Source organism: Strigops habroptila, chromosome 5 (genome assembly GCF_004027225.2).
Source record: "Strigops habroptila isolate Jane chromosome 5, bStrHab1.2.pri, whole genome shotgun sequence".
Classification (NCBI taxonomy): Eukaryota; Metazoa; Chordata; class Aves; order Psittaciformes; family Psittacidae; genus Strigops; species Strigops habroptila.
In genome coordinates, this window is record NC_044281.2 from 46065156 (window position 1) to 46091976 (window position 26821).

A 26821-nucleotide genomic window follows, 5' to 3' on the forward strand; every position below is an offset into this window, starting at 1 on the left:
GCAAATACAGATTTTTGCTTGTACATTAGAGACTATATTCAACAGTTCAGTTTGTATTGCTTCCTTCAGTGTATTATTTATTTGGTGGACGTGCTAGAAAACTGCAAGCCTAAGAATTAATAAAGGTTATTAGTTACTTTCCATAATAAAATTAGCTGACCTTTAAATAAGAGCATTATACAGGGGATCTCTAAGTGGAAAAATGACAGAATGCTTTTTTATCATGGTAGCCATTTCGATTACTGAATCTTACAGTCACAATATAGAAAGTACATGTGATTAAACGTTGCTCTTGACTATGTATTTGCAGACAAAAATGGAGTAAGTGGAATTTTTTTATTCAAGATAGAATTTAACCCCTTTGTTACAGCTTCTGCCAATTCTTATATTAGGTAACGTTTGAACAATACAGAAAAAATTAAGTTGCAACTTAATTTTCTAAAAAATGAATGTCGTTTGGAACCAACAGCAATGGGAGTTTTCTGTGGTTTTTATTAAGCATGATTATATGCAGATTCCTTGAGTGCTCCAACAGACCGTCTTGGGTTGCTATCAGGCATACGTGATGTGCGCCCTGTAGCTGGTCACATGCAGTTCGCTGTATCAGCCTGCTATTATTTATTAATCTTTCCAGTGTTTGAATTGCTCTACCATTTTAAAGAGAGACATAGTGTAAAATATGATCTTGCACATGAAGTTTATGTGCACACCATTTGTTTTTACATTGGGAACAGGATACACCTCATTTCCAAATTAACTACTAAAGCAAAGTTTCGTAATGTTTTCTTGTGTTAACACAGGGTTTGTACTAAATAATTGTAGAATCATAAATAGTCATAAAAAATTGTACATAATCATAGAATCAAATAATGGCATTATTAATTGTGCCATTATCTAGAAAAGATCTTGTGAGTGCTTTAAGGATACTCCGTGGTTTTATTTTTGAAACTTTGATAATATGTATAATGATCATATTATGGCCTGGACTTCAGGTGAACTTCAGTACAGCAGCACAAGCAAATCTGTAGTTTTTCAAATTTTGACTAGGTCTTACAACGTTTGTTGAAATCCTTACAAGATACTCATCTATTTGTAGCAACATATAGGTCTGTCTCCCCATCTGTCTCTGTTTTTCATGACAACGAGGCTCTGGTACTTTCTTTTTTTTTTACTTCAGTACTTATTCATTGAAGCCCACTGTAATGCTGTTCCTATCGTAGATATTTGTCCAACAGCTTTTATTGATCATTTGTGCTAAAAGATTTCTTCATAGGGAGAAATTTTAACCAGCAATTGGTGAATTCAGTTTAATTAGATTTAGTTTTCTATGGTAGAAAAACTAATGTAATCAAAACCTACTTGTATACTATTAAATAAATAAATTACTAGCATGGTGTGGTTCCAAAATCTAAGGAACACTAAAAAAAAATATGTTCTTGAATTATTTTCTGTTAGGCCATATTTATTAAGGAATTCATACAACTTTTATATTTAAAAGTAAGGGTATGATTCTAAGGTTCAGATTCCCTTCAAATAAATCCTTATTTAACAGGATATCCCTGAGACTTTTTTTTTTTTTCCAGTATTGGCAGCCTGACTAAAATAGGCTCATCTGGTTTAACTAAAATCTTTGCATTACTTGGCGGTGGTTTCTTTTGTACGTGGTGCTTAGAGCTCATTGAAGCTCAAACGGTACAGGAAATGCAAATCATGCAAATCATCCTCACGCTGACGATGTACAGTGGCGTGATTGAGCAGCAGTACGTATGGCTCGTAGGCTGACCACATGAAAGAAGTCATTTAAAGACCAGATGAGCGCAAGCTGGGTTAAGTTAGACTATGTGTGAGCTTCAAAGCTTATAGAATAGCATCCTTTTTAAAAATAAATTTATTTTATTAATAACACCTGTGTCGAGTTCTTAAACAGTGAGAACATGTATAGATGAATGTTACATTAAATATATGCCTTACTTAAATCAGAAGGGCAAAATTGTTATTTTTTTGTGGAAATTCAGGTATGCATTTGTATTGGTGAAAGTAGACCACAGCCTAATGCACTGCAAAAAAAATCTAGTTCATGTTTGCTGTACATAAAAGCCCAACTCTTCTCTGCCTTTTAGGTAGAAATGAAAATAAATGGAAGGTAAATGGGAATTTTGCCTGCGCAGAAGGGTTAAGAATAGGCTTTCTGTAAGTGCTTTTGAGTGGAGAGAAGAGGGAGGTTGAGTGCTTGCCTCTTCGAATTTCTTGGGTAACTTAGAAAAAATCCTGCATTTTTTTCCCCGTATACTTCTGAAGAGCTCTTTCTGTAGTTTCAGGCTGTATCCTTTCAGTAAAGCTGAGCCCTCATCCCACTCTGAACCTAGAAGGTGGTGTGGCTGGGAGAGTAGCCGCGGTGGGAACTCTGGGCTTCGTTCAGCAGCTCTAGTGAGGTGGCTGTTCAAAGACCTATAGACACGACCTGAGTAAAGTCATGGGTAAAAAAATAAGGATTTTCATGCTAATCTGGCAATAAAAAAGTGGGTGGTGTATTCTTAAAGACATTGTTTCTTTTAGTATCACTCAACATAGGTGGCTCTTTTGCTTCTAGTAAGAGTATTATTTCTTATGAGTTTTTGTGGTTTTGGTTTGGGTTTTTTTTTTTTTTTTTTTTTTTTCTGTTTGTTTTTTTTACAGCCCTCGTTTGCTTTGTTTTGGTGTTTGTTTTTAAGAGTTGAGATTCATTCAAATAATGTAACATGACACAAAGCTGGAAAATGTCAATCTTGAACTGTTTCTGTGTCATCTTGTTTAATTTTTACTTGAAACAGTAGCCCTAAGGAGGTCTATGGTGGGACTGGTCAGAACACTGCACTGTATCACTCTGATGTGTTTAATTTTGGCATGATACTTTTCACTAGTGCCTAGCTCCACCTGGATTTTGTTCTTTCTACTAATACACAGTTTTTATACTTTATCTACTGTTTTCTTTCACATAAAGTCAATCCATAGGTCCTTCGTCAGAAGGAGAGAGGAAGATTTCCCATCTTGTGAAATCATCGCAAGATGCAGGGAGAAGGAACATGGTAAATAGATAGTTTTCCTGAGACAGTTGTAGAGTCATCCCTTATGGGGGAATATTCATGAGACTTCTGGCACAGGCTTCTGGGCATGCGTTTACACATCCAGCACACACTTAGTATTTTAATAGAAGCAGGAATTTAAATCAAAGATAATACTATCTTTTATACTCAGCACAAGAAATATCAAGATGCAGGAGCTAACGGAGAAAACTGAAAAGATATTTTACTACTTGTATCTGTAATAATTGAATGTAATTTAATATCTATTTCAGTGTTCGACCGAAAGTAAAGATTACTTAAATATTTGTACCTAAGAGCACAGAGCTGCATAAAGATTTTTAAATTTTAAAGTTAATATGTTGCCTCCAGCAATATATAGAGATATACTCAGAAAATTAATCCCATATGATTGTACAGCTTCCAGTGCTCTAGAACTTTTTTGGAAATACTTTCCAAAGAACATCTCTGGTCATCTTGACAAACAGCTTGAGTAAAGTTTCCTTTTCAGGAGCCTCTGAAAGGTTTTACTTGTCGTGCAAAGGCATTGCTGGAAGAGACCTTGGAGACCGTGGCCAAAACTATTTCACTTTGCTCAGGTTTTGCAGATATAAAGGCTTATCAGCCAGCTACCTCAAAAACAGATTTTTAGCTTTCTGTGATGGAGAGATACACAGCACTAACAAATTAGCTGCTGTCAACAATTTTCCTGGTCACAGTTTAAATAGCTTAATTCAGAATGCTTCACAGTTTTATGGTAGAATTCAGTAGAATTGGGGAAAATATATATTTATATAGTAGGTATGCGTGTTATGTGTATGTGTCATATAACCATGTGTGCATGCACACAAACATAGGACATGCATATGCCCATATCTGCATATGCCTGAAAATATATCTGAAAATACTGAATCACTATGGTCTCATGAAGATAATGTTTTATTTTGGGACATCTGGCAGGTACTGCGGTGAGCAGGGTCCATGAGATACATAAACAGTAATGTGATCATAGATGAGTTGATTAATCTGTAGACTGTGACACTCTCCTATGTTCGCCTCTGGCTTGGGCTCCTGAATTCTCACTGTGGCCCTGGTTCTTTTCGTCCCCCTTGATAAGCCAGTTTTGGCCTCAGTTTCTTAATCTTAAAGATCAGAAAGCATCTAGTATATTCTTCTGACTTTGTTGCATATGACTTCAAGCCCTGAGGAGCGTATTTCTCTTTTCATGTTACTGGGGAATAATGGGTGTGCAGCACTGGGTGCTTTATTTAATGATAAAAGGCATTCAGAAGTTTCAGGATGTAATAGTTGCATGTGAAATCTGTTGGGAAAACATAATTTGTAAAATATGTGGAAGCCTAAAAGCATTATTATTAGATTATTATCTTATTATTGGATTTTTCCACGTGGGGAAAATCTCAGAATTTTGTAGTGTTGGGGTTTGGTTGGCTTATTCAGGGGTTACATTGATGTCGTAAAAGTTGAGCAAACATGACTGTAAATGACTTACTGGAGTTGTTAACCCTGCAAACCTCTCAGCCAGGAGCTGGAGAAGAAAAATGGGCCTAAGACTCCAGGTTCAGAACTGTCAAATTCCCTCACAAGTTAAGCATATTCTCTTTTTCTTTGAATTGTCTCCTATATGTCTCTGCTCTTGCATTGGTCCCTTATGTCCCATGTCAGAAGCTCTAAACTACCTTGCCCAGGCTGCAAAGTTGAGACCTTTTAGTTCCTTTTCTGTCACTGGTGGCATTATAAAATCATGTTATGTCAATGGAAATAAACCAGCTTATGGTATATGCCAGGCATGATGCAAGTTCTATTTAATAAATATATGACTGAAAGGTTACATTCAGTCCAAATGCTCTCCTTTATGATCTTTAGCCATGTTTGTAGAGAAACCTCTCTTAAAGCACTTAAAGCTTAATTCAGAACAGACTAAACAATTACTTTTTGAATGTCTGATGAAATATGTTTGGCAACTTTTGAATTTAGGATAGTGTTTGAATTACTTCTTTGAAATCTCACTTCAGTTGGTCATTCAGGCATTTTGGTGTAATAGTTCAAATCTGGTAGTGAGTATGGGCTTCGTTGAGGTAAAAAATGTTGTGATCAGAAAGTATAGTGGCTGAAAATAGCGTGTAATACACGAAAACTGACATTTTCCTTATTGATATGCTTTTGAATATTGGTCTACCTGCTGTCCCTGTGTTTTTGGTGAAGTGTGGTTGATAAATATCTCCATGTGGGCAGGAGCTTGGTCCTCAAATCACAGGTCTGGAGACTCTTAAACATTAAAGTTTTATTTTAATTTCTTAGGGAACAGAAGTGTCACTTTAACTTCTGTTAGTATAAATGATGTATGTTTATGCACCAGTGTGTGACTACTTCTTGTAGGAAGAAAAGAAAGAAGATCGACACTGCACAATGTAGTTTTATAGTAGGATTATATCATAAACACAGGGCAGAAACTAAATTTAAATTGTGGTTCTGATTGCCAGTTCACTGATTACATTGAATAATTTGCTCGGTTTATATTAAAGCAGGAAGGTTGCCACTCTGCCACAGCAACAGATATAGAAGTGTGAAGGGCAATTGGGAGAAATAAATATTTGCACTTTCCTTATATTTTTTGTAGTAATTGATTAAGATATGGGGGGGGGGGTTTATACATATATGAATATGAAGGAGTATGCGCTTTGTGAATATACATTACATTAAAATCACAAAGTTATTCCTAATGTTCTATAGTGCTGCCTGCTCCTGACAATATCTGATATGGATCATATGCCTCTGAGAAGTACCTCGAGCAAAATATCCTCATGAAAACAGGTTGGAGATACTCACATTTGCTCACTCGCTCTCACTCGCATGTTACATTTTGGCACGTTGTATGAGCAGGTAGCATATCTACTACCTGCTGTTGAAAGTGTTGAAGATACTGAATTATTTATTCCATCTTCTGCACTATCCAAACTCGTTTTGGGTAGTTTGACACATCTCGGTCTTCCATATGGATACTTCATGGTGACAGAGTTGCCAGCTGCTCAGGTTTTATGACAGTCTCAGTTTTTTCAAGGAGTGTATTAGTTTTCTGGGAAGAATCCTGCTTTTCCTGAAGTTCCCATTCTTAGGGAGTTAATGCTGTGAAGTGGGATTTTTTGGGAAAATTAGCTAAGAGCTTCTATAAAAATATTTTTTAAAGGACTTGATGTTTATAGATTGTGCAAGATGCCATCAGAGCCATGGGATATTAGAAAAATAAGAAATCCATTTGCTAAGAAAGCTAAGTTCCTTTTAGCAGTAGTCTTCAAATTTTTTAAAAAAGTGTTTAGATATCAAGATGCATAACAACATACAAAACAGTTTGAAATACTTTGGGGAACAGGATTTTCGGGGCACTTGAAATGTAAGACTAATGGGTCTGCTAAGACCCTGCTCATCTTCTCTGAGATTGTGCAGTGTGAGTGGGTCTTCTGTTTTAAAATATAAAATGTGTAAACCTGAAAATTGGGAAAATGTTTGAGTTTTGAGCCCACCCAGGTGTTTTACAGTAAAGGCAAATCAGCCATTGTCTGTCTTTGCCATTCGTTACTTAATTCAAGCATCTATTATATAAACCTTTTAAGGGAAACTCACTGTTTTGGTGGGTCTGTGCTGCAGTGAATTTGATTCCCCTTCAATGAGATAAATCAGTTTTGCTTGCAGTGAGGTCCTTATATCCATGATGTTGACTGTCTCCTCTGTGTCATCCTGGGCGCAAACTGGCACCAGATGATGTGAAGTAATACTCTTCAAAGTTTGTTGTTCAGATTTGCTATTGAATAGCAGTGTTATGTTTAGTCTTAGGACTCCTCCATGTTGCCACAGCCTCATGGGCATACTGCATTTTTCATGCACATCATTTGACATGTTTGGTTTTTCTCTAGAGTTGGGCAGATAAGATGCCCAGTGGAATGAATTTGCAGACTTTAAAACAATAAATAATGCTATTTAAGTGTTTTCTAATTGAGTAGAACATCAATTTTGCAAGTCTTTTTCTTTAGAAAAGTCTGTTCACTATACAGTACTTTGTTCTGTGGGGACCTTGGTGAATTTATTGCCTTCAGACACTGTCCTTCCTTTGTTTTGCTTACTACTATTTTCTTGCTCCATCACAGCACCTATTTGAGCAGAGTTAATCCTTACATTTTATATAAACCTTCAGCAATGGCTGCTTTTCACTAATGGGTTATTTTGATTTGCCTATGCTCTGCTCTAATAAGATGCCTTTGCTTCATTATTTAATGCTGCTGAAATCTGAGGGAGGAAGACGATGTGGATTCGTGGCTTTCTCCTTCCCCCATCACCACAGCAATAGCTGCTTGATCTCGACCTCTCCCTTCATGGGAACAGAGAGGAAGATGTAGCCCATGGTGAACAATCTGGCCACTAAAGTAAAAATGTGCATCTGTCAGTAATTAATTGAAGCCAAATTTAATTACAAATCAGGGAAAAAAATAGTACCATGCATTTAATAAAATTCAAGAAGCTTCAGTGTTGTTGCCCAAACCCCAAAGCAATCCAAACAAAATACACCCCCCTCAAAAGTCTACAAGTCTTATCTGTAAGAGTCTCTTTCAAGTTTACTTCTTGATGTTAAATATAAAAATAGTTTTGATTAACTGTTTTCACATCCTTTTCAGTATGTTTTTGAGTTAAAGGTCATTGAAAATAGTGGTAAGTTTTTAAGGCTAGTTCTTAACCAGTTATGTTGGCTGGGGATCTGGCCCCAAACTTGGATTCTGACATTTGATTGTATGTAAATATTATGATCAGCTGGTTGAAAAAAAGATTCAGAGAGATAGGAAGGAATTGAGAGAGAACCCAAATAATTTACAAATTAAATAATGCATTTATGTAACCTCTTGAATATTTTAAATGTGAGAGATTTGCTATTATTCAGCTTCAGCCCCATTCTAGTTTTGCTGAATAACATCAGTGGTGTCAGCGGGTTGAGACAGGAGGTTCTCAGAAATTCTACATGTCCTAATGGAGGTCTGAAAATCTGGATGGCATGAGAAAACACAGGAAAGGGTGGGACATGAAATAGTGGGGCTGGACACATAGTCCCCTTCTACTACAGCTGTGTCAAATAGCAGATGTACATGCAGAGAGCTGAGAGTGTTTTTTGGGGTATGGTATATATGAAGAAGGGGAAAATGCATTTGATTTCTGGGCAGTAAATTCTTTTGGGAAATGTGACTAAGGTCTGTCACAGTAGGAACAAAAATTTCAATGATAATCCAAAATAATATGGTATAAAATGAGGCGGAATGTATTTTTAAACAAAAAACAGGATTGTGGTTTTTTTTAAAAACAAAAAAAAGTATTGGTAGTACGAGTTCAGAACAAGCTATTCATTTCTACTGTATTTCAGCACACAAGGTAAACCCTAAACCCAAAACTGCTGGACTGGTAGCACTATGAAGATTTATCACTGTGACTATATGTACATATAGTAATTACAGCAAGAGGAAAAAATTTTTTTCTTTACAATTAATATTTGTAAACGTTTATGAAAGTACATAGGAATGAATTAGACAAACACATGGCCTAATTAAGATGAAAAGCATGACAACTCTTGTGATTTGTTCTGAAAACTAAAGAATGTTAAAATAGTAAGACTTAATTGTTTCTGTAACATTAAATTACGCTTTATCTAGAAAACCTTTATGAGATATATCTAAAAGCATTTTTGACATTTGTACACTTCATGTAAAAAAATTACTGTTAATTTATTTATTATACTGTATACTGTCATATATTATTACTTATTAGTATTTATTGTTCAGAAATTCAGAGCCATCTATTGTTTAAAGGGAAACCAAAAAGCATTTTATATCTGATTGCAATTTGTGTATTCTTGGACTAGTGATAAAAATGCAACTTCTAATAATAAACAAAAATAACTGGTCTGTATATAACATTCCAGGCATTAATAATGCTATTTGATACACAATTTACATTTGAAAAATAAGTTCAAGCCAAATCTGAACTGCTGGGTTGAAATCAAGGAAACTGTACAGTGGAGGAACCAAAGTCCTCAGGTTTGATCTTCAGGAGCTTGAAGACATTATCGTCTTTGAAACTCGTGCAGATGGTTCCCCTAATGGCTTCTGTTATTTACTATAAAATTTTGGTTGGCTTCTGAAGAAGTGGAGAAAACATAGCCATCAGCAGTGGTGTGTCTGTGTGTTGTGTTTCACAGTTATCGATGATGATTTGTTCGGTTGTAGTGCCTGCGTGGTGTCCTGTGGCACCCTGACTTCGCTCTGCTGAGTACACAGCAACTGTGGCCAGAATAAAACCGTATTTGGGGTAATAACCTGAGGGTTTAAGACTCTGCTGTAAATGAATGTATTTGTAGATACAGTATAATGTAGATCTCTGCAAGAATGAAGCAGTCATTGCCCGGCAAAAAGTGTGGTGGGATTTGATGCCTCCAGGTGTTCAAGATTCTAGTTCTAGATTGATACAGACACTTCTTCCAGCATCACGCTCTCTTCCTAAAGGGTGGATGAATGTCAATTCAGTCAGTGCCATCTAATGAAGTGTCTTTTTTTTTTAGTACCTGTTTCCCCTAAAAGGCTCGTATTTGTAGCGATATCCAAATCTAACTCTGTTTTATTGTGATACTGCACCTTGCAAACAAAGAGTGCTTGTACTTCTTCTCTGGACAGCCAGATATTCAATCGTAAACTCATTTTACTGTGAATGTAGTTGTTTTACAGCAGAGATTTATAGCCTTGGATGTCATTTGTAGTGCAAGAGAGTCCCTGTTGCTCTACAGGATCGTACCTTAAAGTAATCCTCCTTTTCCAGAGAGAGCTGGGTTACTTGTTCTGCAATACAAATTGTGGCCATGTCCATCAGTCTTTTGTGCTGGCAGAGCTGCAACCAGACAGAGTGAATATTCCAGCACAAATCAGGTACTGTTTTAAACTCGCTTGGTGAATTGTAGAGTTCAGCCTCTATGTCCGTAGATACATAAATATGACCTGTGTAGTCTCCCAAGGGGAATGCAAAATGTGGTTTCAGTTAAGTTGCATGGGAATGTAATTGAAAGATTTAGAGCAATGCTATAAAAGAGTAAATCATGGTTACATGACACAAAGGAGATTGATAAAGCAAAATAAAAATACTTTAGCACCTTCACTTTTATAATTTGATTGATATAAATGGAAAGCTGTACTAGTCATTTTGTCTGCTGGTAATTAAAAAAAAAAAAAAGTAAAGGCCTCTGTATTTTACTGATTTTCAGTCCTTTGGTATGAAATAATGGTCAAGACAGTAGCAAAGGTCAGAACGTTTTCCAGACACATTGTGGCTCTGAACCTGCAAGCACTCTCCACTTCCTTCCCATGAGTATTTGTATTGAATGTACAGTAGTTCCACAGAAATCAGGACTCTTATGTGATTCAGATGAAACACAAGCTTAATGTAAGACCAGAGCTTGTGTGGATGGTGGCCCTGAAATTTGGCTAGCTTCTACGGCAGTGGGGCTACTGCATGCGTGATGGTCTTGCTCTGTGGAAGGAGGTCATTTGTAGCCCAGTGAATGCTTGGGGATATTTTGGAGAGGAGAGCTAGGGTAGGGCAGTCGCGTTACAAATGTGACCTTCAGCGCAGGTTTTTTGAGGATTTGCGCAATCTGTTTATTGAAGGGGACGGTATATATTATATGTTGTAGTGTTGATAGGTTTAGATAAGAATACCATAATGGCCATTGAAATGTGGGGGGGGTTGTGAGATGGTAGGTTAATGATGTAACTGTTAATTTGAATTTAGCAGTCATTTTAAATACAGGTTTCTCTTACAGAGACAAAAGTTGCAATTTAAAGCTCTTTGGTGGTCTAAAAACAGCTTAATTCTCTAGTAACATGGTAATAAGTACTAATCCAGCTTATGCAGTGATTGTAGTATGTCATGTTTGTGAAAGATTGCCTAACTATGCTTTCTCTGGGTTTTATGTTAATTTTTTTAAATTAAACATAAAACCTTATAACATCTTTATGCTGAGATAAACTGTTCAATTTAACTTGTGCTCAAGCAGCAGCTGTCAGGAATTATCATGTTTCAAGCGTTCTTGCCATCACCTTGTGTCGCTACCTCCTGGATACACTCCGTGGGATGATAAAGCTCACCTTGTTAGGATTTATTACTTAAATAATAACCTGAGGTAAAATGAAAGTTGATGTCACACGGAATGACAACTGACATATATTTATGTTGCATGTTACATTATAATAAACTTTTCTTTCTTCCCCTTGTAATAGGTGTTAAATGGAAATATACTCCGCAATATACTCCAGTGCCCTGTGTGAGTCCATTAGCCACATACGTGGCTGCTCTCTGGGCATGTTCAGGAGGACTCGTGCTGTCACGTGTTATTTTGGCTTATAATGCTGGAGAAATTGGTTATCACTGGTAGTCAGCAGCTTTTATGCCAGTAAAGAAACAAGTATAAGAGCATCTCATATTTATTTGGTTTAATTGTGTGTGCTCATATTTGTTGGGTTAAATTCTGAAATGCTGTGAAGTAATGCAAGCTAATTGGGAAGCGTATTTTCTAATAATATTACCACTTAAATGGATTTATTTTTTTCTTGCTGTAAGAAACGTAAGCAGTGTCATTTCAGGCTCTGAATCTGAATTTGTTAGTAATTGCAGCAGTTTTCTCTTGACACTGCTTTACTGATGAGCTGGGCAGTTATAAGTGATGTGCTTGTTAATCAAGTCTTAGCACTTTAGAGCGGAGAAAATTTGGATCTACCTCTTTGAAAGCTTTTCAAGTTTTTGGTCTTTCTTGCCTTACTAAAAGCCCACCTTCAGCACTCTTGAATTCCACCAGTTTGTCTGCGCCGGTACTGCAAACACTGTTTTCCTTTCCTGGGGATGTAACCATTTTTTATTTCATATTCCTCTCCTAATTATTCTGTTGTCCATCTGAGTGAGTTGAGATATTTCAGACCTACACTGTTTTGCCTAAGCTTATATCTTGGATCTCATCTCTTGTCATACTCCCCGTTGCCCTTTTCTCTCCAGTTGTCATGTTAACCTTGGCACCCCCACTGTCTTCTCTTTCCACTCCTGCTTTTGTGCTTTGTTCTGCACTGCTTCCTGTGTTTTCAATCCCAGTTGCCATCTTTACTTTTTTTCCTCTCCCTCAGATGCAGCCAAGTTCATAGATGCTGTCCTGCATCGCTTCAGTTTTCTTCCTAACTCATTGCAGAAAGAGATTTTCTGAAAAATCAGGGAAGAGTAAACTATAATACAATCCAGAAATAGACAAAATTTTGCCAAGCAACCAATTAATCTATTTTTTGTAGTATTTGGGGTATGTTTTATCCTGTTTGTATTATTCTTTGTACATCTAGCACTAAACTCACTGTATTATTCTTTGTACATCTAGCACTAAACTCACAGCCGTTTCTGAGCAGGCATGTTGCATCGCCTGTAGGAAGCTTTCCTGCCTCTGCCTTGAGTCTGGCGCCTAGGTCATTGCGACGTTCAGAGGTTTATTAGTCTTCGTGAGAAATTAGTGATGACTTACGTAAAACTATTTTTTCCTCTTAGCATGGCTTGTAATAAACCCGAGCTCATATCCTAATTGGCATTCTGTTTGACAGTCCCTTAAAACGGTTAAATGTGTAACGAACAAGGCAATAACATTCATCTCTTACTTTCAGAAGCCTTTCATATTGGCATTGACTCAGGTTGATGAAGATGGATACAGTATCTGTTCTCTAGGAAGTGTTTGTTCTGTAGATGTAGGTTATCTAACAATGGTGTATGTTAGCATAGGTGATGGTGTGATATACGTGGATATTTGGGGAAGTTCACGAGTTTTAAGGTTGACAGCCAGAACCATGAGTTTATAAGATTTGTGATGTAAGTTCGGCAGTAATCTTGAACACAAAATCCATGTAAAAATAGGAAGAATGGGAAAAAATAGAACGAAGGATAGGAATAAAACCAGAAAAAGCAGGAAAGATTTTAAAAGAATTAAACATTGAATAAATCAATTCTGAATCTGAACCACAAAAATGGTGGATACCAAAAAAAACAAAAAAGAAAAAAAGAAACATGCTATGTTAATAAGTAGTTTATTAAAGCTTTAATACCCATTTTCTCTTTTTTGTTTTCCTTTTTTTTTTCCCTTCTCTCCCCTTTGATGAGAAATGTCTAACACAAATGTCTGTGGCTCTGCAGTTCTCTCTAGGTTCAGGATCCAGTTTGCTTGAAAGCAGTGCTAGCAGGGGACAGGAGATGCTTGCGTATTTTGCTTGAAATGCAGGGAAATCTTCCACTGGTTACAGTAGGGTCACAATTTCATATTACACATTTAAATACATTCATTTTCTGATAGTCTGGTAAGTTATACAAGGCTAAGATAGCAGCTTGTTAGTGTTATTTGTGCCTGCTTTATATAATTGAAGGATGCATGCAGTATTAGACTGTGGAATAGCTGGAGTGCTGTGGCAATTCTAGGGTGCAAGGGTAGAAACAACATTTCATTATAGAGGATACCTAATAAAAATGTGAAAGTAAAACAGAAAAAGGGTGGGGAAAAAAATAGAAAAACAGACCATGCTAGATAAGTGCAGTGCATAAATCAAAAGGGTTTATGTCATAACATGAACATGTACCATTCCTGCTCATATATTGAATTTCAGTAGTCAGTTGCATAAAGAAGTAAAGTGTAATGAAACTGGCAAGCAAAGTATTCCCTAGTCAGCCTTATCTTTGTTCCATTTGTCCTTCAGATACAGCTTTTCTTGCCTTTTCAATAAAATCCATCCAGCTTTTTTTATTTTGCATCTCTCTGTAACCGAGCTGGGAAGACCAATGAGATTTGGTGCTTTTCTAGTTGGGTTCTTAGCAGCTGCTTTTTAAGAGATCAAAACTTCGAATGCTGCTACATGGTATTAAGGCTTAGCTATTGATGTGTCCCTATAGGGGTTATGTTTTTCTTGGGGAGGAGGGAGAAGGGGAAGAGGTGACCCCTGTGAGCATGCTCACAGACAGTAAACACTGCCCTCCTTGTTTTCCAGGATCCTCTTTGCAAGCTCGGTGCTTAACCTGGCTGAACTCACTGCCCTCCGCCCTGACCTTGGCAAATTGAAAAAGGTCCTCTACTTCCATGAGAACCAATTGGTATATCCTGTCCAGAAATTCCAGGAAAGGGATTTTCAGTATGGATACAACCAGATTCTTTCATGGTAGGTGTTTCTCACATTGCTCCATGTTAGTTAAGGTATCCTTCTGTCTATAACCTTGCAGCATTGTAAGCCTGAGGAGTCCTCTTCCACATAAATGATGGCCCTGTAAGCAAACTGAGGTACCTGCAGAGTCCTGAGGAGAGGTTGATAAAAACTCTGTGGAGAAAGAATCCACTCTATAAACTTCTCTCAATTTATTGTATAATGCCTACCAATGCTCTGTTGAGCTACCATGGTGTACCCATTAGTGATGGGGATTTTGAACTATGTCTTGGCCATAAGTGAGATGCTTTGTTTCACGAATGCTTTGCCAAGCTGCAGCTACTCACCTCTTGCTTGGCCATAGCTTTTACTGCATCTAACTGAAATTATATAGAGGGTTTTAGGGAAATAAACAGAAATTAAAATGTACTGCAGCACTTTTCTTGTGAAGAGAGGGCGGTAAACTTACCAGATAAATCCTTGTATTTCTTTCATCTAGCATTCAGAAATTGTGCAGTGCTAAAATACCCAGATGTTTTAAAGGCTGTGGCCCTTTATTGTTGCTAAAACCAAATGTATTTCTTGAATCCGAGTTAATGAAAGAAGTTAATAACAGCAGCACTGAAAAGCTTCGTGGTTAGGCACTATACAGACTAAAGTGAAACAGCAACACTTTTTTCTTTTTTTTTCTTTTTTTTTTTTTTTTTTTTTTTTAGCTGAAATAAATTCATTTCCATGATCTTTCTCGCCTATCTGTTGGTAGGGGAATTATTAGGAATAGGGATTGAGCATTTTAAGGCATAAATTAAGCTTTTGCATCGTTGTAATGTAAGCCAGTTGATACTGAAATTTCTCAAATAATGATCTCTTTATGCTTTGGCCATTCTGTAGCTGCTTCTGCCACAGCCTTTGCAACATGTTTCCCTTACTGAGCAGTAAAGATAGGGAACTATAGTAAAGTATATTTTGAAAACAGTAGCAGCAGTTTTCAGATGTTACAACAAAAAGATGTATTTTTTGGCACTGGGGCAAGGAACATTTTTTTTTTTTATATATATGTTGCTTTGTTATGGCAATTATTTTTCACACATCTATTGTAAACTGACAAACATCCTCAGAATATGCATTTTTAAGATTATAAAAGTATCTTCTTTTATTAGGGGAAAAAAAAAAAAAGCGATTTCCATTCTGCCTTGTTCAGACTCCAGTAGCTTCTCCATGTAATTATATAATATTTCTGTTCCTTTTCTGTTGCTGCAGAAACTCCATTCCTAACAGCAAATAGAAGCTGTCTCCTCTGTACTGTTAGTTACTACCTACATCTGCAAAGAAATGCCATCTTCCCATCTTCCAAATCTGTTAGAGATAGGAAAATATATCTTTCCAGTTTTGCATAGAGGTTTTTGGAGATGATTAAAGTAAGAATACTCTGAATCTTCAAGTTAGTGCTTTGGATTGTTAAGAAAGAGAATTTTGGGTTTTTTTCCCTCCCCGATGTTACTGGAGAGTTAATGTAATAAAATCACATTTTTCAGTGGTGGCTGAGATTCCTTTTAGCTGCTCAGGCAGTGATGAGATCTTTCTAATTTGCCAGTGATATGCAGAGCCTGCAGGAAAAAGTTAGGCAGGTTAGACTCCATGCACAGGAGAAGCAGATGATGATGCTATTGGAGTCTTTGCTACATGTCAGAGAGCAGTAAAGAAACATGCCAGGCTCCTGCACTGTCTCATGTCATCTGTAAATCAGTGCAGCAAAGATGACTGGATCATTTGTACAAAAATGAGACCAGTGGGTTAAAAACCATAGGCGGGCGAGAGGGTGGAATTCCTGCAGCCTGCTTGAAAAGGATTGTTTCTCTTTCTATTGTTGGTCTTTTTGCTTTTCCTGCTGACTGCTGCTGCTTTGGTGAGCAGTGCCAGTTTTCTCTTGACCAGACAGCAGAGAGATGGAGTGAGGATGAATGACAGCCTCTCACCTCAAATATACTTTTCACCAGCCCAGTGACTTATGAACACATGTCCTCAATGTATCTTATGACCCATGGGTCTGTATTACAATATATAACATACTGAGAAAACCAACTGGCCATAAAGCATTTCTTACCTCCGTTAGCATTGTGTGTAGCTAAGATTGTGTCAGCACTTCCAGGATAAACTTTCAGGTTTTCTGATTTAACGTGTAGATGAGGCCCTCAGTGACATGGTTTAGTGGTGGTCTTGGCAGTCCTAGGGTAATGGTTGGACTTGATGATCTTAAAGGTCTTTTCCAACCTATTTGATTCTATGATTCTATAGCTCCTTGATTTCTCCAGGCTAAGTGGAGAAATAATACCTATGTTATCATTTAATCTAATTTTAAAAATATTGATCCAGTTGATATTAAAACACGGCAGTAAAGAACAAAACATGGCATTAATTTGCTTATTTTTAGCAAACTTTTTTTTGATACTTTGTACCGTGTATTTTGTATATTATAAATTATTAATATATTATAATACATATATATTTGGTGGGTATAGTTCTAATCAGGATTATGTATGCATAGGTTAAAATAACATTCCATATCTCTAGTAACCTGCTACCTGCCACACATGGTCAGTTGAAGGTAGGTTAACCAAAGGTAAGTTGTCCTTCAGTAGAAAGGAGTATTTATAATGAATTTCCATTTTGTTCCAAGTTTACTTGTACTAAAGTTTTATTACAGCAGGCCTTACCTGTTCATATTTTAAGAGATGATGGTAATACTGTTCTTACCATTTTGTGGGTGAAAAGTAATCCACAGATAGAATGGGATGTGCTCCGTTAGATTAGTAATAGTAATTTATTACTTAGTTAAAAAAAATTTTAAAAATATTTCAATGAGTGAATAGACAGAAATCAAGACATTTCTGATTAAGGTACATATGTTTCTCCTAATTCACATGAAAAGGCTGATTTTAATTAACATTCCACTTGCACCTTTTGTTTGTTTATGAGAATATGTGTCCTATTTCCACTGCATGCAAAATAATTCTGTTCCTTTTGTGCAGCAGTATGCTCATTAGTCTTAACCACTTTTTACAGTTTGGTGGCTGATGTTGTGGTGTTCAACTCTGCTTTTAATATGGAATCATTTCTTACATCCATTGGAAAATTTATGAAGCTGATTCCTGACCACAGACCTAAGGATTTGGAAGAAATAATCAGACCAAAGTGCCAAGTTCTTTATTTTCCAGTCAGGTTTCCTGATGTGAGCAGGTCAGTATATTTTCCACATCATAAATTGCTTCCATCCTGTCAAAACTCTCTATTTATCGTGACGTTCCAACTAATCAGCTACAGCCTTGTTAATGAAAGAGTTTGATAATATGCAAAATCCCCTAATTGATAAATGTATTTCGATAATCAGAGGCTATTCAGGCAGTGTCTGATCTGCTGAGTCTGTCCTGCGCGCATGTTGTACAAACTTGCATCGTTCAGGATGAGTGATTTCCAACTTGTTCTAGTCTTTAAGGAGTTGCCTGCTCCCCAGCTCTATAAATGTTTGAACAGGAGAGGTGAAGGAGGAGAAAGAAATGCTAGAAAATGGTAAAAGTTATAAGACAGTAGTCAAGAAGCTGTATTTCCCTTGGTGTGTTGCAGTGGGATTTTATTCCCTCCTCTCCCTTCCTACCTCTTCTTTTATTGTTTTCCAGGTAGGTGAAAAGCATCCCAGTAGCAGGGAGCAGACTTGCAGATGTTGGCATTAGTTGCAGCGGTAGGTGTTCTTCAGTCTTTCTCAGTTACTCTAAAGGACGTTTTTTATTACCCTTGTTTCAGAGCCTGTCTTGAAATTAGCAGTGGGTTATGTGGCTCAAAGGGAACATTCACTAGATCCTTTTCACTTTTGATTAAACCTAGCACTATTGTTTTTCGTCTTAAAGGGACTCTCCTCCCACGGAACAGGAACTTTGTTTCATTGGGACTGGCACTAAATAGAGTATGATTCTGCAATTTGATTGTACTGTTAAAACCAACATGGTGCTGGGTACATTTTTTTTTAATCTGAAATAAGGATGGAAGGCACCATAATGACTTTGCCAGAATACAGCTTTTGATCTGATAACAAGTTCTGCCCACACTTGAGGTCTTTGTCCCTGACCAGCTTGTACTTACAGTTCTTTCAGAGCATAGGCTGCATATGCATTTGTGGTAGTTTGGGGTAGAGAGATTTTTGGTGCAGAAGCTGAGGTTATGCTCTCCATTAATGTTCACACTACAAGGTTTGCATTTCAGTGTCTTGGAAAACTTTATATTCCAAAGCAGTGATGCAAATCGTTTAGAAATTGATGTTTAAAGTGAAGTCTTTAAACCCATGTTTTCAGCAAGTGGGTTAAAATCCTCCACTGTTCTTTTAGGGACTTGGCTGCCTGGATGGAGTGGTGGACAGTACCCTGTGTTTCTTTGAGGATTTACTATTGCTTCTTAGAGATCATATTTTTCAAGAGCAAGGGAATGCTATGAATGCTCAGCATATTTGATATCGAGCCACTTTAAAAGGGTCTTGTGGCTTTGGCATACTTTCGGAAGTCATGTGGCCCAAGCCTAGTTTTGGAGATGAAGTTGTGATAACCCTGTCTCATATATTAAATCAGCTCTTTCCCACTTGTCAGCCATGGCACATGGGGTCAAATGAGACCTGACAAATTAGTCTGAAGTCATACACTCAGTGATCATTTGTCCAAAGCAGAAGGTGATAAAGTGGGTAAAATCATTAGACTACTATCCAAACTGGTAAAGGAGGAAGATGTCACATCTTATTGTGTGCTCTTCTTAATGTCCTGGTCTGGTATTAAATCTCATCTCACAAAGCAGGACACCTTTCATGTTTTAATTGTGATTGTTGCACTTGAAATTATATCACAAAGCTATTTTCAGCAGTGATGGGCAAAATTAAGATGTTCATAAACAACTGTGTGTCTGTAAAACTTTTTCAGCAGAGTAACCAGAAACACAGAGTAACTATCAGTTCTATTATTTCTGATGTATATTAATTCAACAATTAATTCTAGTGTAAGATCTGGGGGTTTTTGGACAAAGCCCAGTATCATCAGATAAAAAAAAAAAAAGACGGAAGCACTGCTTCTGCATGACTCTGAAATTTTTCGGGTTTTGACCTTCAGCTGCAACCAATATTATTTCTTTTCAAGATCATGTTATAAATAATGTTGAATGCACCTATGGCAACTGAATGCTGGTTTGTTTTTTTTTTTAATTCAGACTGTATTAGTATAGTGGCTGAGTGGAGATTGAGGAGAAAAAGGTTAAGAAAAATTGTGTCCAAGCTAAAATTTATAAAGCAAGCTCTTAGCCCAGAGTGTTTTTCAAGTTATTTTCAAATGGTAATTTGCTTTATCCAAACCAAACTCATACAGTGTAAGTAAGTGATTATTTGCATGACTGAATCATTTCAGTGCCTGCAGTCTTTTTAAAATGCATAATTTTGTTGAGATGTTGGGAAAATATTTTAAAATTCTGAAGGCAAAATAACCAGGGTGATTTTTTTTTTTTTTTTTCATTGACCTCTTTTATTTTGTGTATGAATGTCTCAGGGCGTGTTTGTGTCTGAAACGTAATCTACGTTTGGATTTGGGAGAGAGGTAATCAAAGAAATCATCCTCATGCATGTGACAGTGATCTTTTTAAGATATTTTAAGATTAATATTGCAATTGTAGAGCAAAATAAAATATATCTGACCCTTGAGAAAGAGCATGTCACATGAGTTAATCTGATAGCATATCTGCCTCTTAATGTAATTACTGTAGGTGATGCGTACACAAACTAGCACAAGCAGCACAGTAAATGAACGTGTAAGGAGGAAGGTTACCCTAGGAAATACTTGTGAATACTATTAGAGGTACTGTTATATATATGTGTAATGTATCTTTAAATGTTTCAGATGGGCATCTAGTCACTGCTTTTTTGCCTTTGAGAAGAAATTATCGAGGCTTTTTTATGAAGATTCTTCTTTTTAATAAATATTTGTCATAAGGGCACAATTTGTGTTCCCAGAGCAAACCACCAGACTGTGGTCCTTATCTGACAACGAGAGGAGATGAAAGGATTTGAGGATTTAGCAGAATAAGAAATTTACTGACCTAATCCTTCTGTTTTCTGGTTCTGACAATGACTAGCTTCCATATTGTTTCCCGTGGTGCCACAACTACTCCATATATAATCACCTTCTATCATTTCTGACTTGGAATTCTCCTCTTCACACATTCTGATGAAGTGTATAATGTAGAAATACATATTGGAGTACTCCTACGCTTGGAGTGAAAAAAACCTTCAGAGTTGAGTCTGTCACTTCATAGTGCACAGGTATTGCAGGAGATGTAGACCAGTAGATAACCTTATTTGTGCCAATTTAGAGAGTACTTTAGGGACAGTCAAGGGAGTTCCTGGATAAAGCATAAGTTTTTTAAAGGCACTGACGGGGTGTCTTGTACAGAAATGCGACTGTCACACGTGGAGGAGCCTGTTTTGGGGAAAATAGAAAAAAAATGCATCAGTTGGACCATGCTTTCAGGGCTGAGCTGCAGCCCTCTGTTTAGATAACTAAGAGACACCCCTTCCTCTAATCATATCGCTATACTATAGCTTTGCTGTGCGGGAAAAATACATATGTCAACAAGCAAAGAGGGTCTTGAGTCCATGGAAGCTCAAAGCTATAGGTGGACATGTCTGTGTTGCACAGAGATATGCTCAGCAGTGGTACCCAAGTTAGCTCTAGTGAACTGTCTTGCATATAGGAAGCAGTATACCTTAGAAGAGCAGTTTTTGGCTAATTAACCTTCCAGTAAAATAGCATATATTAGCTTAGGTGGAGTACTATGCTAATGATAGTGATTCTGGTACTGAGGCTAGCTACCACCTTTGGTGGTGGCTTAGGCATCTCCATGGTGTGCCGTGCTCTCTCTGGTAGGTATAGCCTCCCTGCCACCACGGTTTATGGGTAGTTAGCATAATTAGAAAATGCCAATAGACTGCTTCTACCTTGGGGCTTGCTGCTGAAGAACTGGGTGATGGAAATTACTCCCCTAAATGTCTTTCCTCCTCACCTGCTGCGAGCAGGTTTTGAAGGTTGATGTTGGCACGCTGAGTTATGCAACAAGCACAAGGGATGCTGTCAAAATCTGGGACACAGTGCCTATTGGGAGGAAAGTGCAGTATGGGCTCAAAAAGGGCATAAAACAGAGTTTTTCAGCTCTGAAGCCTTTAGCAGCAGGTCGGTTACCTTCTGCATCTCTGGGGTAAGTGGTAAGTACAGGTAGCTGCACCTACAGCAAGGGGGTTGGTGGTTGAATGAAGGGTTGAATGAATATGAATGAAGCATTCATATTCAGTGGAGCTTTCTTACATGGTGCTTCCTCTGTACATGCATTGTGTGCCATTGGAGAGGTGGGGGATGATGCAGGAGTTTCCATTCCTGCTCTGGATCGTGAAGGAGTAGCAGTTACCCCAGTCTGGTCTTCCAGGCAGGACATGCCAGTTTTATCCCCAAAACATTTATCCGCAGAATTCTCCAACAGAAGGCTGAGAGTGCCCTTCTAGAGGAGGTCCTGGCTGAACAGTCTGGTGGGATGTATTCATTTTGAAAACTTTCTAAAAAGTAATTTCTTTTTATCTATTCAAGGATAAGAATAGTTTTACTGAGTCTTATCTGGTGTATAGGTATTCCACTAAACGCTATCATAATACCCATTTAGTCTTACAATAGCTCACAAGGATACTTAGCAGAATTCTCTATGCAACCTAGTTTTTTATTATGTTGGGTATTGCTCATGTTGCATACAACACATTCCTGTAAAACTTGCATTTTGTATTTACAGAGAAATTTCTCTGGAGAGTTAAGGTCTTGTAAAACATTCTTGTTCTACAGCGTGAACGAATTATTATACTCTGGGGAATTAAAAGTGAAGTGTACTGAAGAAAAGAATTTTTTCATTAAAATGCAGTTTATATTGATAAAACAGATTACTAGCATTTGATGAAATGTGAAACTTGGATCTACCCATATCGCTAAATCACCAGGAGGTTTATTTTGGCAAGAAGAATAGTATGTAATGTATATCAGGACCAATCGTTATACATTACCTGTTAGTTTTGTATTAGATTAAATTGTCTTTCACTAACATACTTGAAAAAAACTTACTATATCTGTATCTCGAAGTAGCAGAATGTAGTAACCAAGAATATTAGAAAATAAAAGCTGTCGTGTTATCAGTTTTGGCACAGTCATTTATCAATCAGTATTTTAAACATTGACAAGTGGTAATTTAATAGGGAATGACCCTGTTGGCAGGAAGTTCTAATGACAGATGATGCAAACTCATTTATCACTATGGGGCTGTGCTGGCTTCTTACCTTTCTCAGTATCACAGCTCATATTTTCCAAGTCTGGGATGTGAGAAGCCACAAAGGGCAAAACCTGTGGCACCAAGCCTGTAACCACTCCCATCTAATCTGATTAACCCCTTAGCTGCAAATTTCTCTGCAGTATATCTGGTAAGATCTAAAAGTTCTCATACTGATTTAAATACCATTTGATTTTTAAGTAGGTTTTGCCATGATGCTTGTAAGCGCTTTCCCATAGTCAGTTTTTTGGAATTGTTCAAGCTGTGTCCTTTTGAGACACGCTGATACTTGGCTTTCAAAAACAAACTGCATTCTAATAATTAATAGCACATTTCATTAGCAGGCATTAAAAATATTACATGTGGTGCCCTATACAATGAGCAGCTATTATTATTATCATCATCATTACTACTGAAGAAGGAAATTGATGCATTCAGAGGTTTAATTGATTCGTGCATATTCATGTGAGAAGTCAGTGGTAGAGTCACGACTGGACAGGATTATTATGTGCTTCCATGCATAATAATTTCTGTGTTGCTTGTAAGGAGAATAGACTACCTTGCTGTAATAAGTGTGGGCATTTGCAGTTGAGGGATGTCATGGGAGAGGAGGTGAAAATGACACCTTCATCAGCAACTAGTATGAATGGCACTTTCAATTCTTATAGTATTAGTCCATCAGTAAAACAGTAATTCAACTGTACTTACTTGGAATAAAACCAATATATTTTTACTCTAATTTCCACAGTAGCAAAAGTTTTCATTGATTTGATGATTTTATGTTAACTTCTTTACAGCATAGTGAATGCAAGCCTTGCTTTGGGCCTTCTCCGTATTCGTACTGTTCTCTGTCAGTTCTTTCTGTTTTCTTTTCATAACAGAGTCTTATTCCTCGAGACTCGGACTAGGTTAAATATCATCCCCATACAGGATGATTCAGACATGAAATCCTTTTAGAGTTTGCATCAAATTGTTGCAATAAAGATGTAAGTTTAAATTTAATTGGTTAAAATTGTCATGGCAGACTTGTGTTTAGAGTGGAAAAAGGCTATTGGTTAATGGTAGAATCCTACAAAGTCCTAAATACCTTCATTTTCACTGCAGTCATTGAGAGCTGAAGGTGCTTGGCACTCGATGTGAGTACAGTGTTAACAGGGGTTGAAAGAGGTGGCATACAAAACTAAATGCTGAGTATTGAGTGATGTGGCTGCTTCCATTTTGTTTCCGATCCATGTGAAGGTACAGACTTAAAATCCTTCATGTGTGTGAAAGATGGTTTTTATAGACAAGGCTGTCCCTGTGGAATTCTGCATTTTAAAATACTGCCCTTCACTATTTGAACAATTCCATATTTTTTATTATGAAATTCATGAATATTACATAGAAGCAGAGGTGGATTTTTTTTTTGTTCTTTAAAGTGATTTCATGCTTACAGAATTGTAACAGAGAAGGAAGTCGTGTTGGGCATATTATTTCTTAGTTTCTACGTGAGGCAGTGACAGAAGCTTATTGCTTAAATATTCTGGGTATTTGTTGTAATATAATGAGAAAGAAAGTAGGTGATGTGCTACAAACTGCAGAAAAAGATAAGGAGTAGGAAAGGATATCTGACTTTTTGGAGATTCTTCACTGAAAATACAGAGTGTTTTCAGAAACATTTTTCAGGAGAACAAAGGAGTCTCTGTTACCAGTCATGGTGCAATGGCAATACCTCTAGAAAAAGCCATGCTTCATCTTGAATGCAGTACTAGTTTTGGGGAAAAAACCTGCAAGACAACTAAAACCCAAGGAAGCAGGGCCTTTTAAAAGAGTGGTGGAATATATAGCCTTGCAAATCATCATTAAGTGTGAAACTAAAACTTTAAGTGGGTTGGATGTGCTTCGAGCACTGGTGTATGCTAGATTGCAGACAACCAATTCAAGTTAAAGTCAGAGACACCATTAGATGGTAAGTGTCAGTGGAGAAGATACAAAGATCTTCTATAGAATTTCAGAGAATAAAGAATAAGAGAACAAAATGATATGATGGAATACATAAAATCACAGTTTTAAGTTTGAAGAGACTTGAAACAGAGCTCTCCAGTTCTGTGGAGATGACCTTTATGTAATGTGCACAAACAAGTTAATACAGATGTTTTATTTAGACGTAACAAAATGGGATGAAGTTAAATGATTTTTAGTTTTGCCAAATCACAGATAACTTCTTTGTTGTGCAAAGAGTGTTTTAATCTGTTCAGATTTTTTCTTTTTTTGCTTTTGCATTTGCAGACATTTAATATTTTATATTTTGGACATTCCCCCTGCTCACTTGTGACTCCCAAATGAAGTAATCCTCCTCCTCTTTAAATAATTCAAATAGCATACATTTAAAAATTTGAAAATCCAAATGTAAACATATCAGAAGTGCTTTCAAGATAGGAGGCTGTTCAGCTTTACTATTGAAAAGATGCATGTCTAAATAGTAATGAAGGTTCATCAGAGTTTTGGGCATACAAGCACCAAATAGTAGGGATGCTAGTTGGAGAACTATGGGAGATCCAAGTCCAGTAATGACTTCCCAGTGTCTTTTTCCTCAAGTATTCTAATTCAAGTATTCAGCTTTCCAATACTTAGGGGGGTGCTACCGAGTATCTGGAAAGGAACTTTTTATGAGGGCATGTAGGACAAGGGGGAATGACTTTAAATGGACAGAGGGTAGATTTTGATTAGCTATTAGGAAGCAGTTCTTTACTGTGAGGCACTGGAACAGGTTGCCCAGAGAAGCTGTGGCTGACCCATCCCTGGAAGGGTACAAGGCCAGGTTGGATGGGGCTTTGAGCAACCTGGTCTAGTGGAAGGTGTCCCTGCCCATGGCAGGAGGGTTGGAACTAGATGATCTTTAAGGTTACTTCCAACCCAAACCACTCTGTGATCTATGATAAGTATGTATGAGAAGAGATCTTTGGGATGTATTCTCTTTTTTAGCAATGGGGCATTCTGTGTGTTGAGAATTTCATATTTGCAGCAGAGGGGTTTTGGATATTGTATAACAAGATATTATTATGTTCAGTCTGTTTTTCAAGCAATGTTATAGGTACTAACAATAGCCAGAAAGAATTAAATAGTAAGTTGAATGAGTTAACCTGTGATTCTGTGAATTTTAGAGTGGATTCCTCATAAAAACTCTGCCAGTTTCCTATGACTCCTAAGTATTACTCAGGTTAGGCTTACTGAAAACTAAAGTTTGTCTTTGGCGTGCCATATTTCCTGTCCTCCTTAGAACCTTGGGACTCATCAGCAGACCACATTTTCTCTATTTTTGTCAGTGCCCAACCAGCCATGGGGCTATTGGTGTGTAATGTCTTACCACCATGCCAGAGCCCTCATCTTTCCATTTTTCCTCTTTTGTGAGCTCTTTTTGTCTAGAAAGCACAGGTGTCAGTTCTGCACCAGTTGCAGACACTCTAATTTCTCCAGGATATATTTGGTATTATGTTCCCTTCTCTGTGCCAGAATACTCATAATGGATGCTCTGCACTGGGGTTACGTGTCTTCATTTCTATGACTTTGCCCTCAAAACCTCCCAGAACTATTCACAGCCATGTTGTCCTTTAAACCCTCTGAGCATTTTTCATCTCCAGCTGTTGGTTCTCATATATGTTAAATAGAGAAGCAAGCAGATCTTCCTTCATTGGTCACTTCTGGTTCTAATTGGTGGAGCAGTCTATATGGCTATGGAGGTAAATACTGAATGAAAAGAACATGCAGACGTTTAGTCAGTTTCCTGCTGGAGATGCACCAAGCAGCAGTGTGGCTGTGCTATACCAAACTAAAAAAAAAAAAAAAAAAAAAAAAAAAAAAAGTCTTATGTGATCCTCATACACTATACGAAAGATATTTTTTAAATATGCAGATTGGTGTGTCTATGTAAAGCACTGAAAAATAGTTGTTCTGGTCACACATGTTCAAGAAAGATTGATTTAAACTGTGAAACAGGTATAGAGAATTGCTAGTAGGATGATTAGGAGAATCTGTATTAAAAGATCATCATCAGCAGATTAAAAGAGTGTGGTTCGCTTGTCCTAGCAAAATAAAGGTTGAGAAGGGAATATATGTTAATCTTTATAAATACAGTCAGAGGATAAATGCCATGAAAGAGGA

At 37.2% G+C, this 26821-nt stretch overlaps 1 protein-coding gene across 20 annotated transcripts in view; it reads left to right on the forward strand.

Annotated features, from left to right (window-relative positions):
* The window catches only part of GTDC1 (glycosyltransferase like domain containing 1), a 204669-nt gene that overhangs the window by 79784 nt on the left and 98064 nt on the right, over positions 1–26821 (forward strand). For 18 of the 20 annotated variants that reach the window (XR_004389911.1, XM_030485913.1, XM_030485920.1 and 15 more), the window contains 2 exons: positions 14156–14323; positions 17369–17542. The exons of the other annotated variants lie outside the window; for them this stretch is intronic. Coding sequence is in view for 17 of the 18 variants with exons in the window: in XM_030485913.1 (XP_030341773.1) it covers positions 14156–14323; positions 17369–17542 (342 nt within the window). In the remaining variant the exon portion in view is untranslated. The remainder of the gene's footprint in view (positions 1–14155; positions 14324–17368; positions 17543–26821) is intronic. 20 annotated transcript variants of the gene reach the window in all.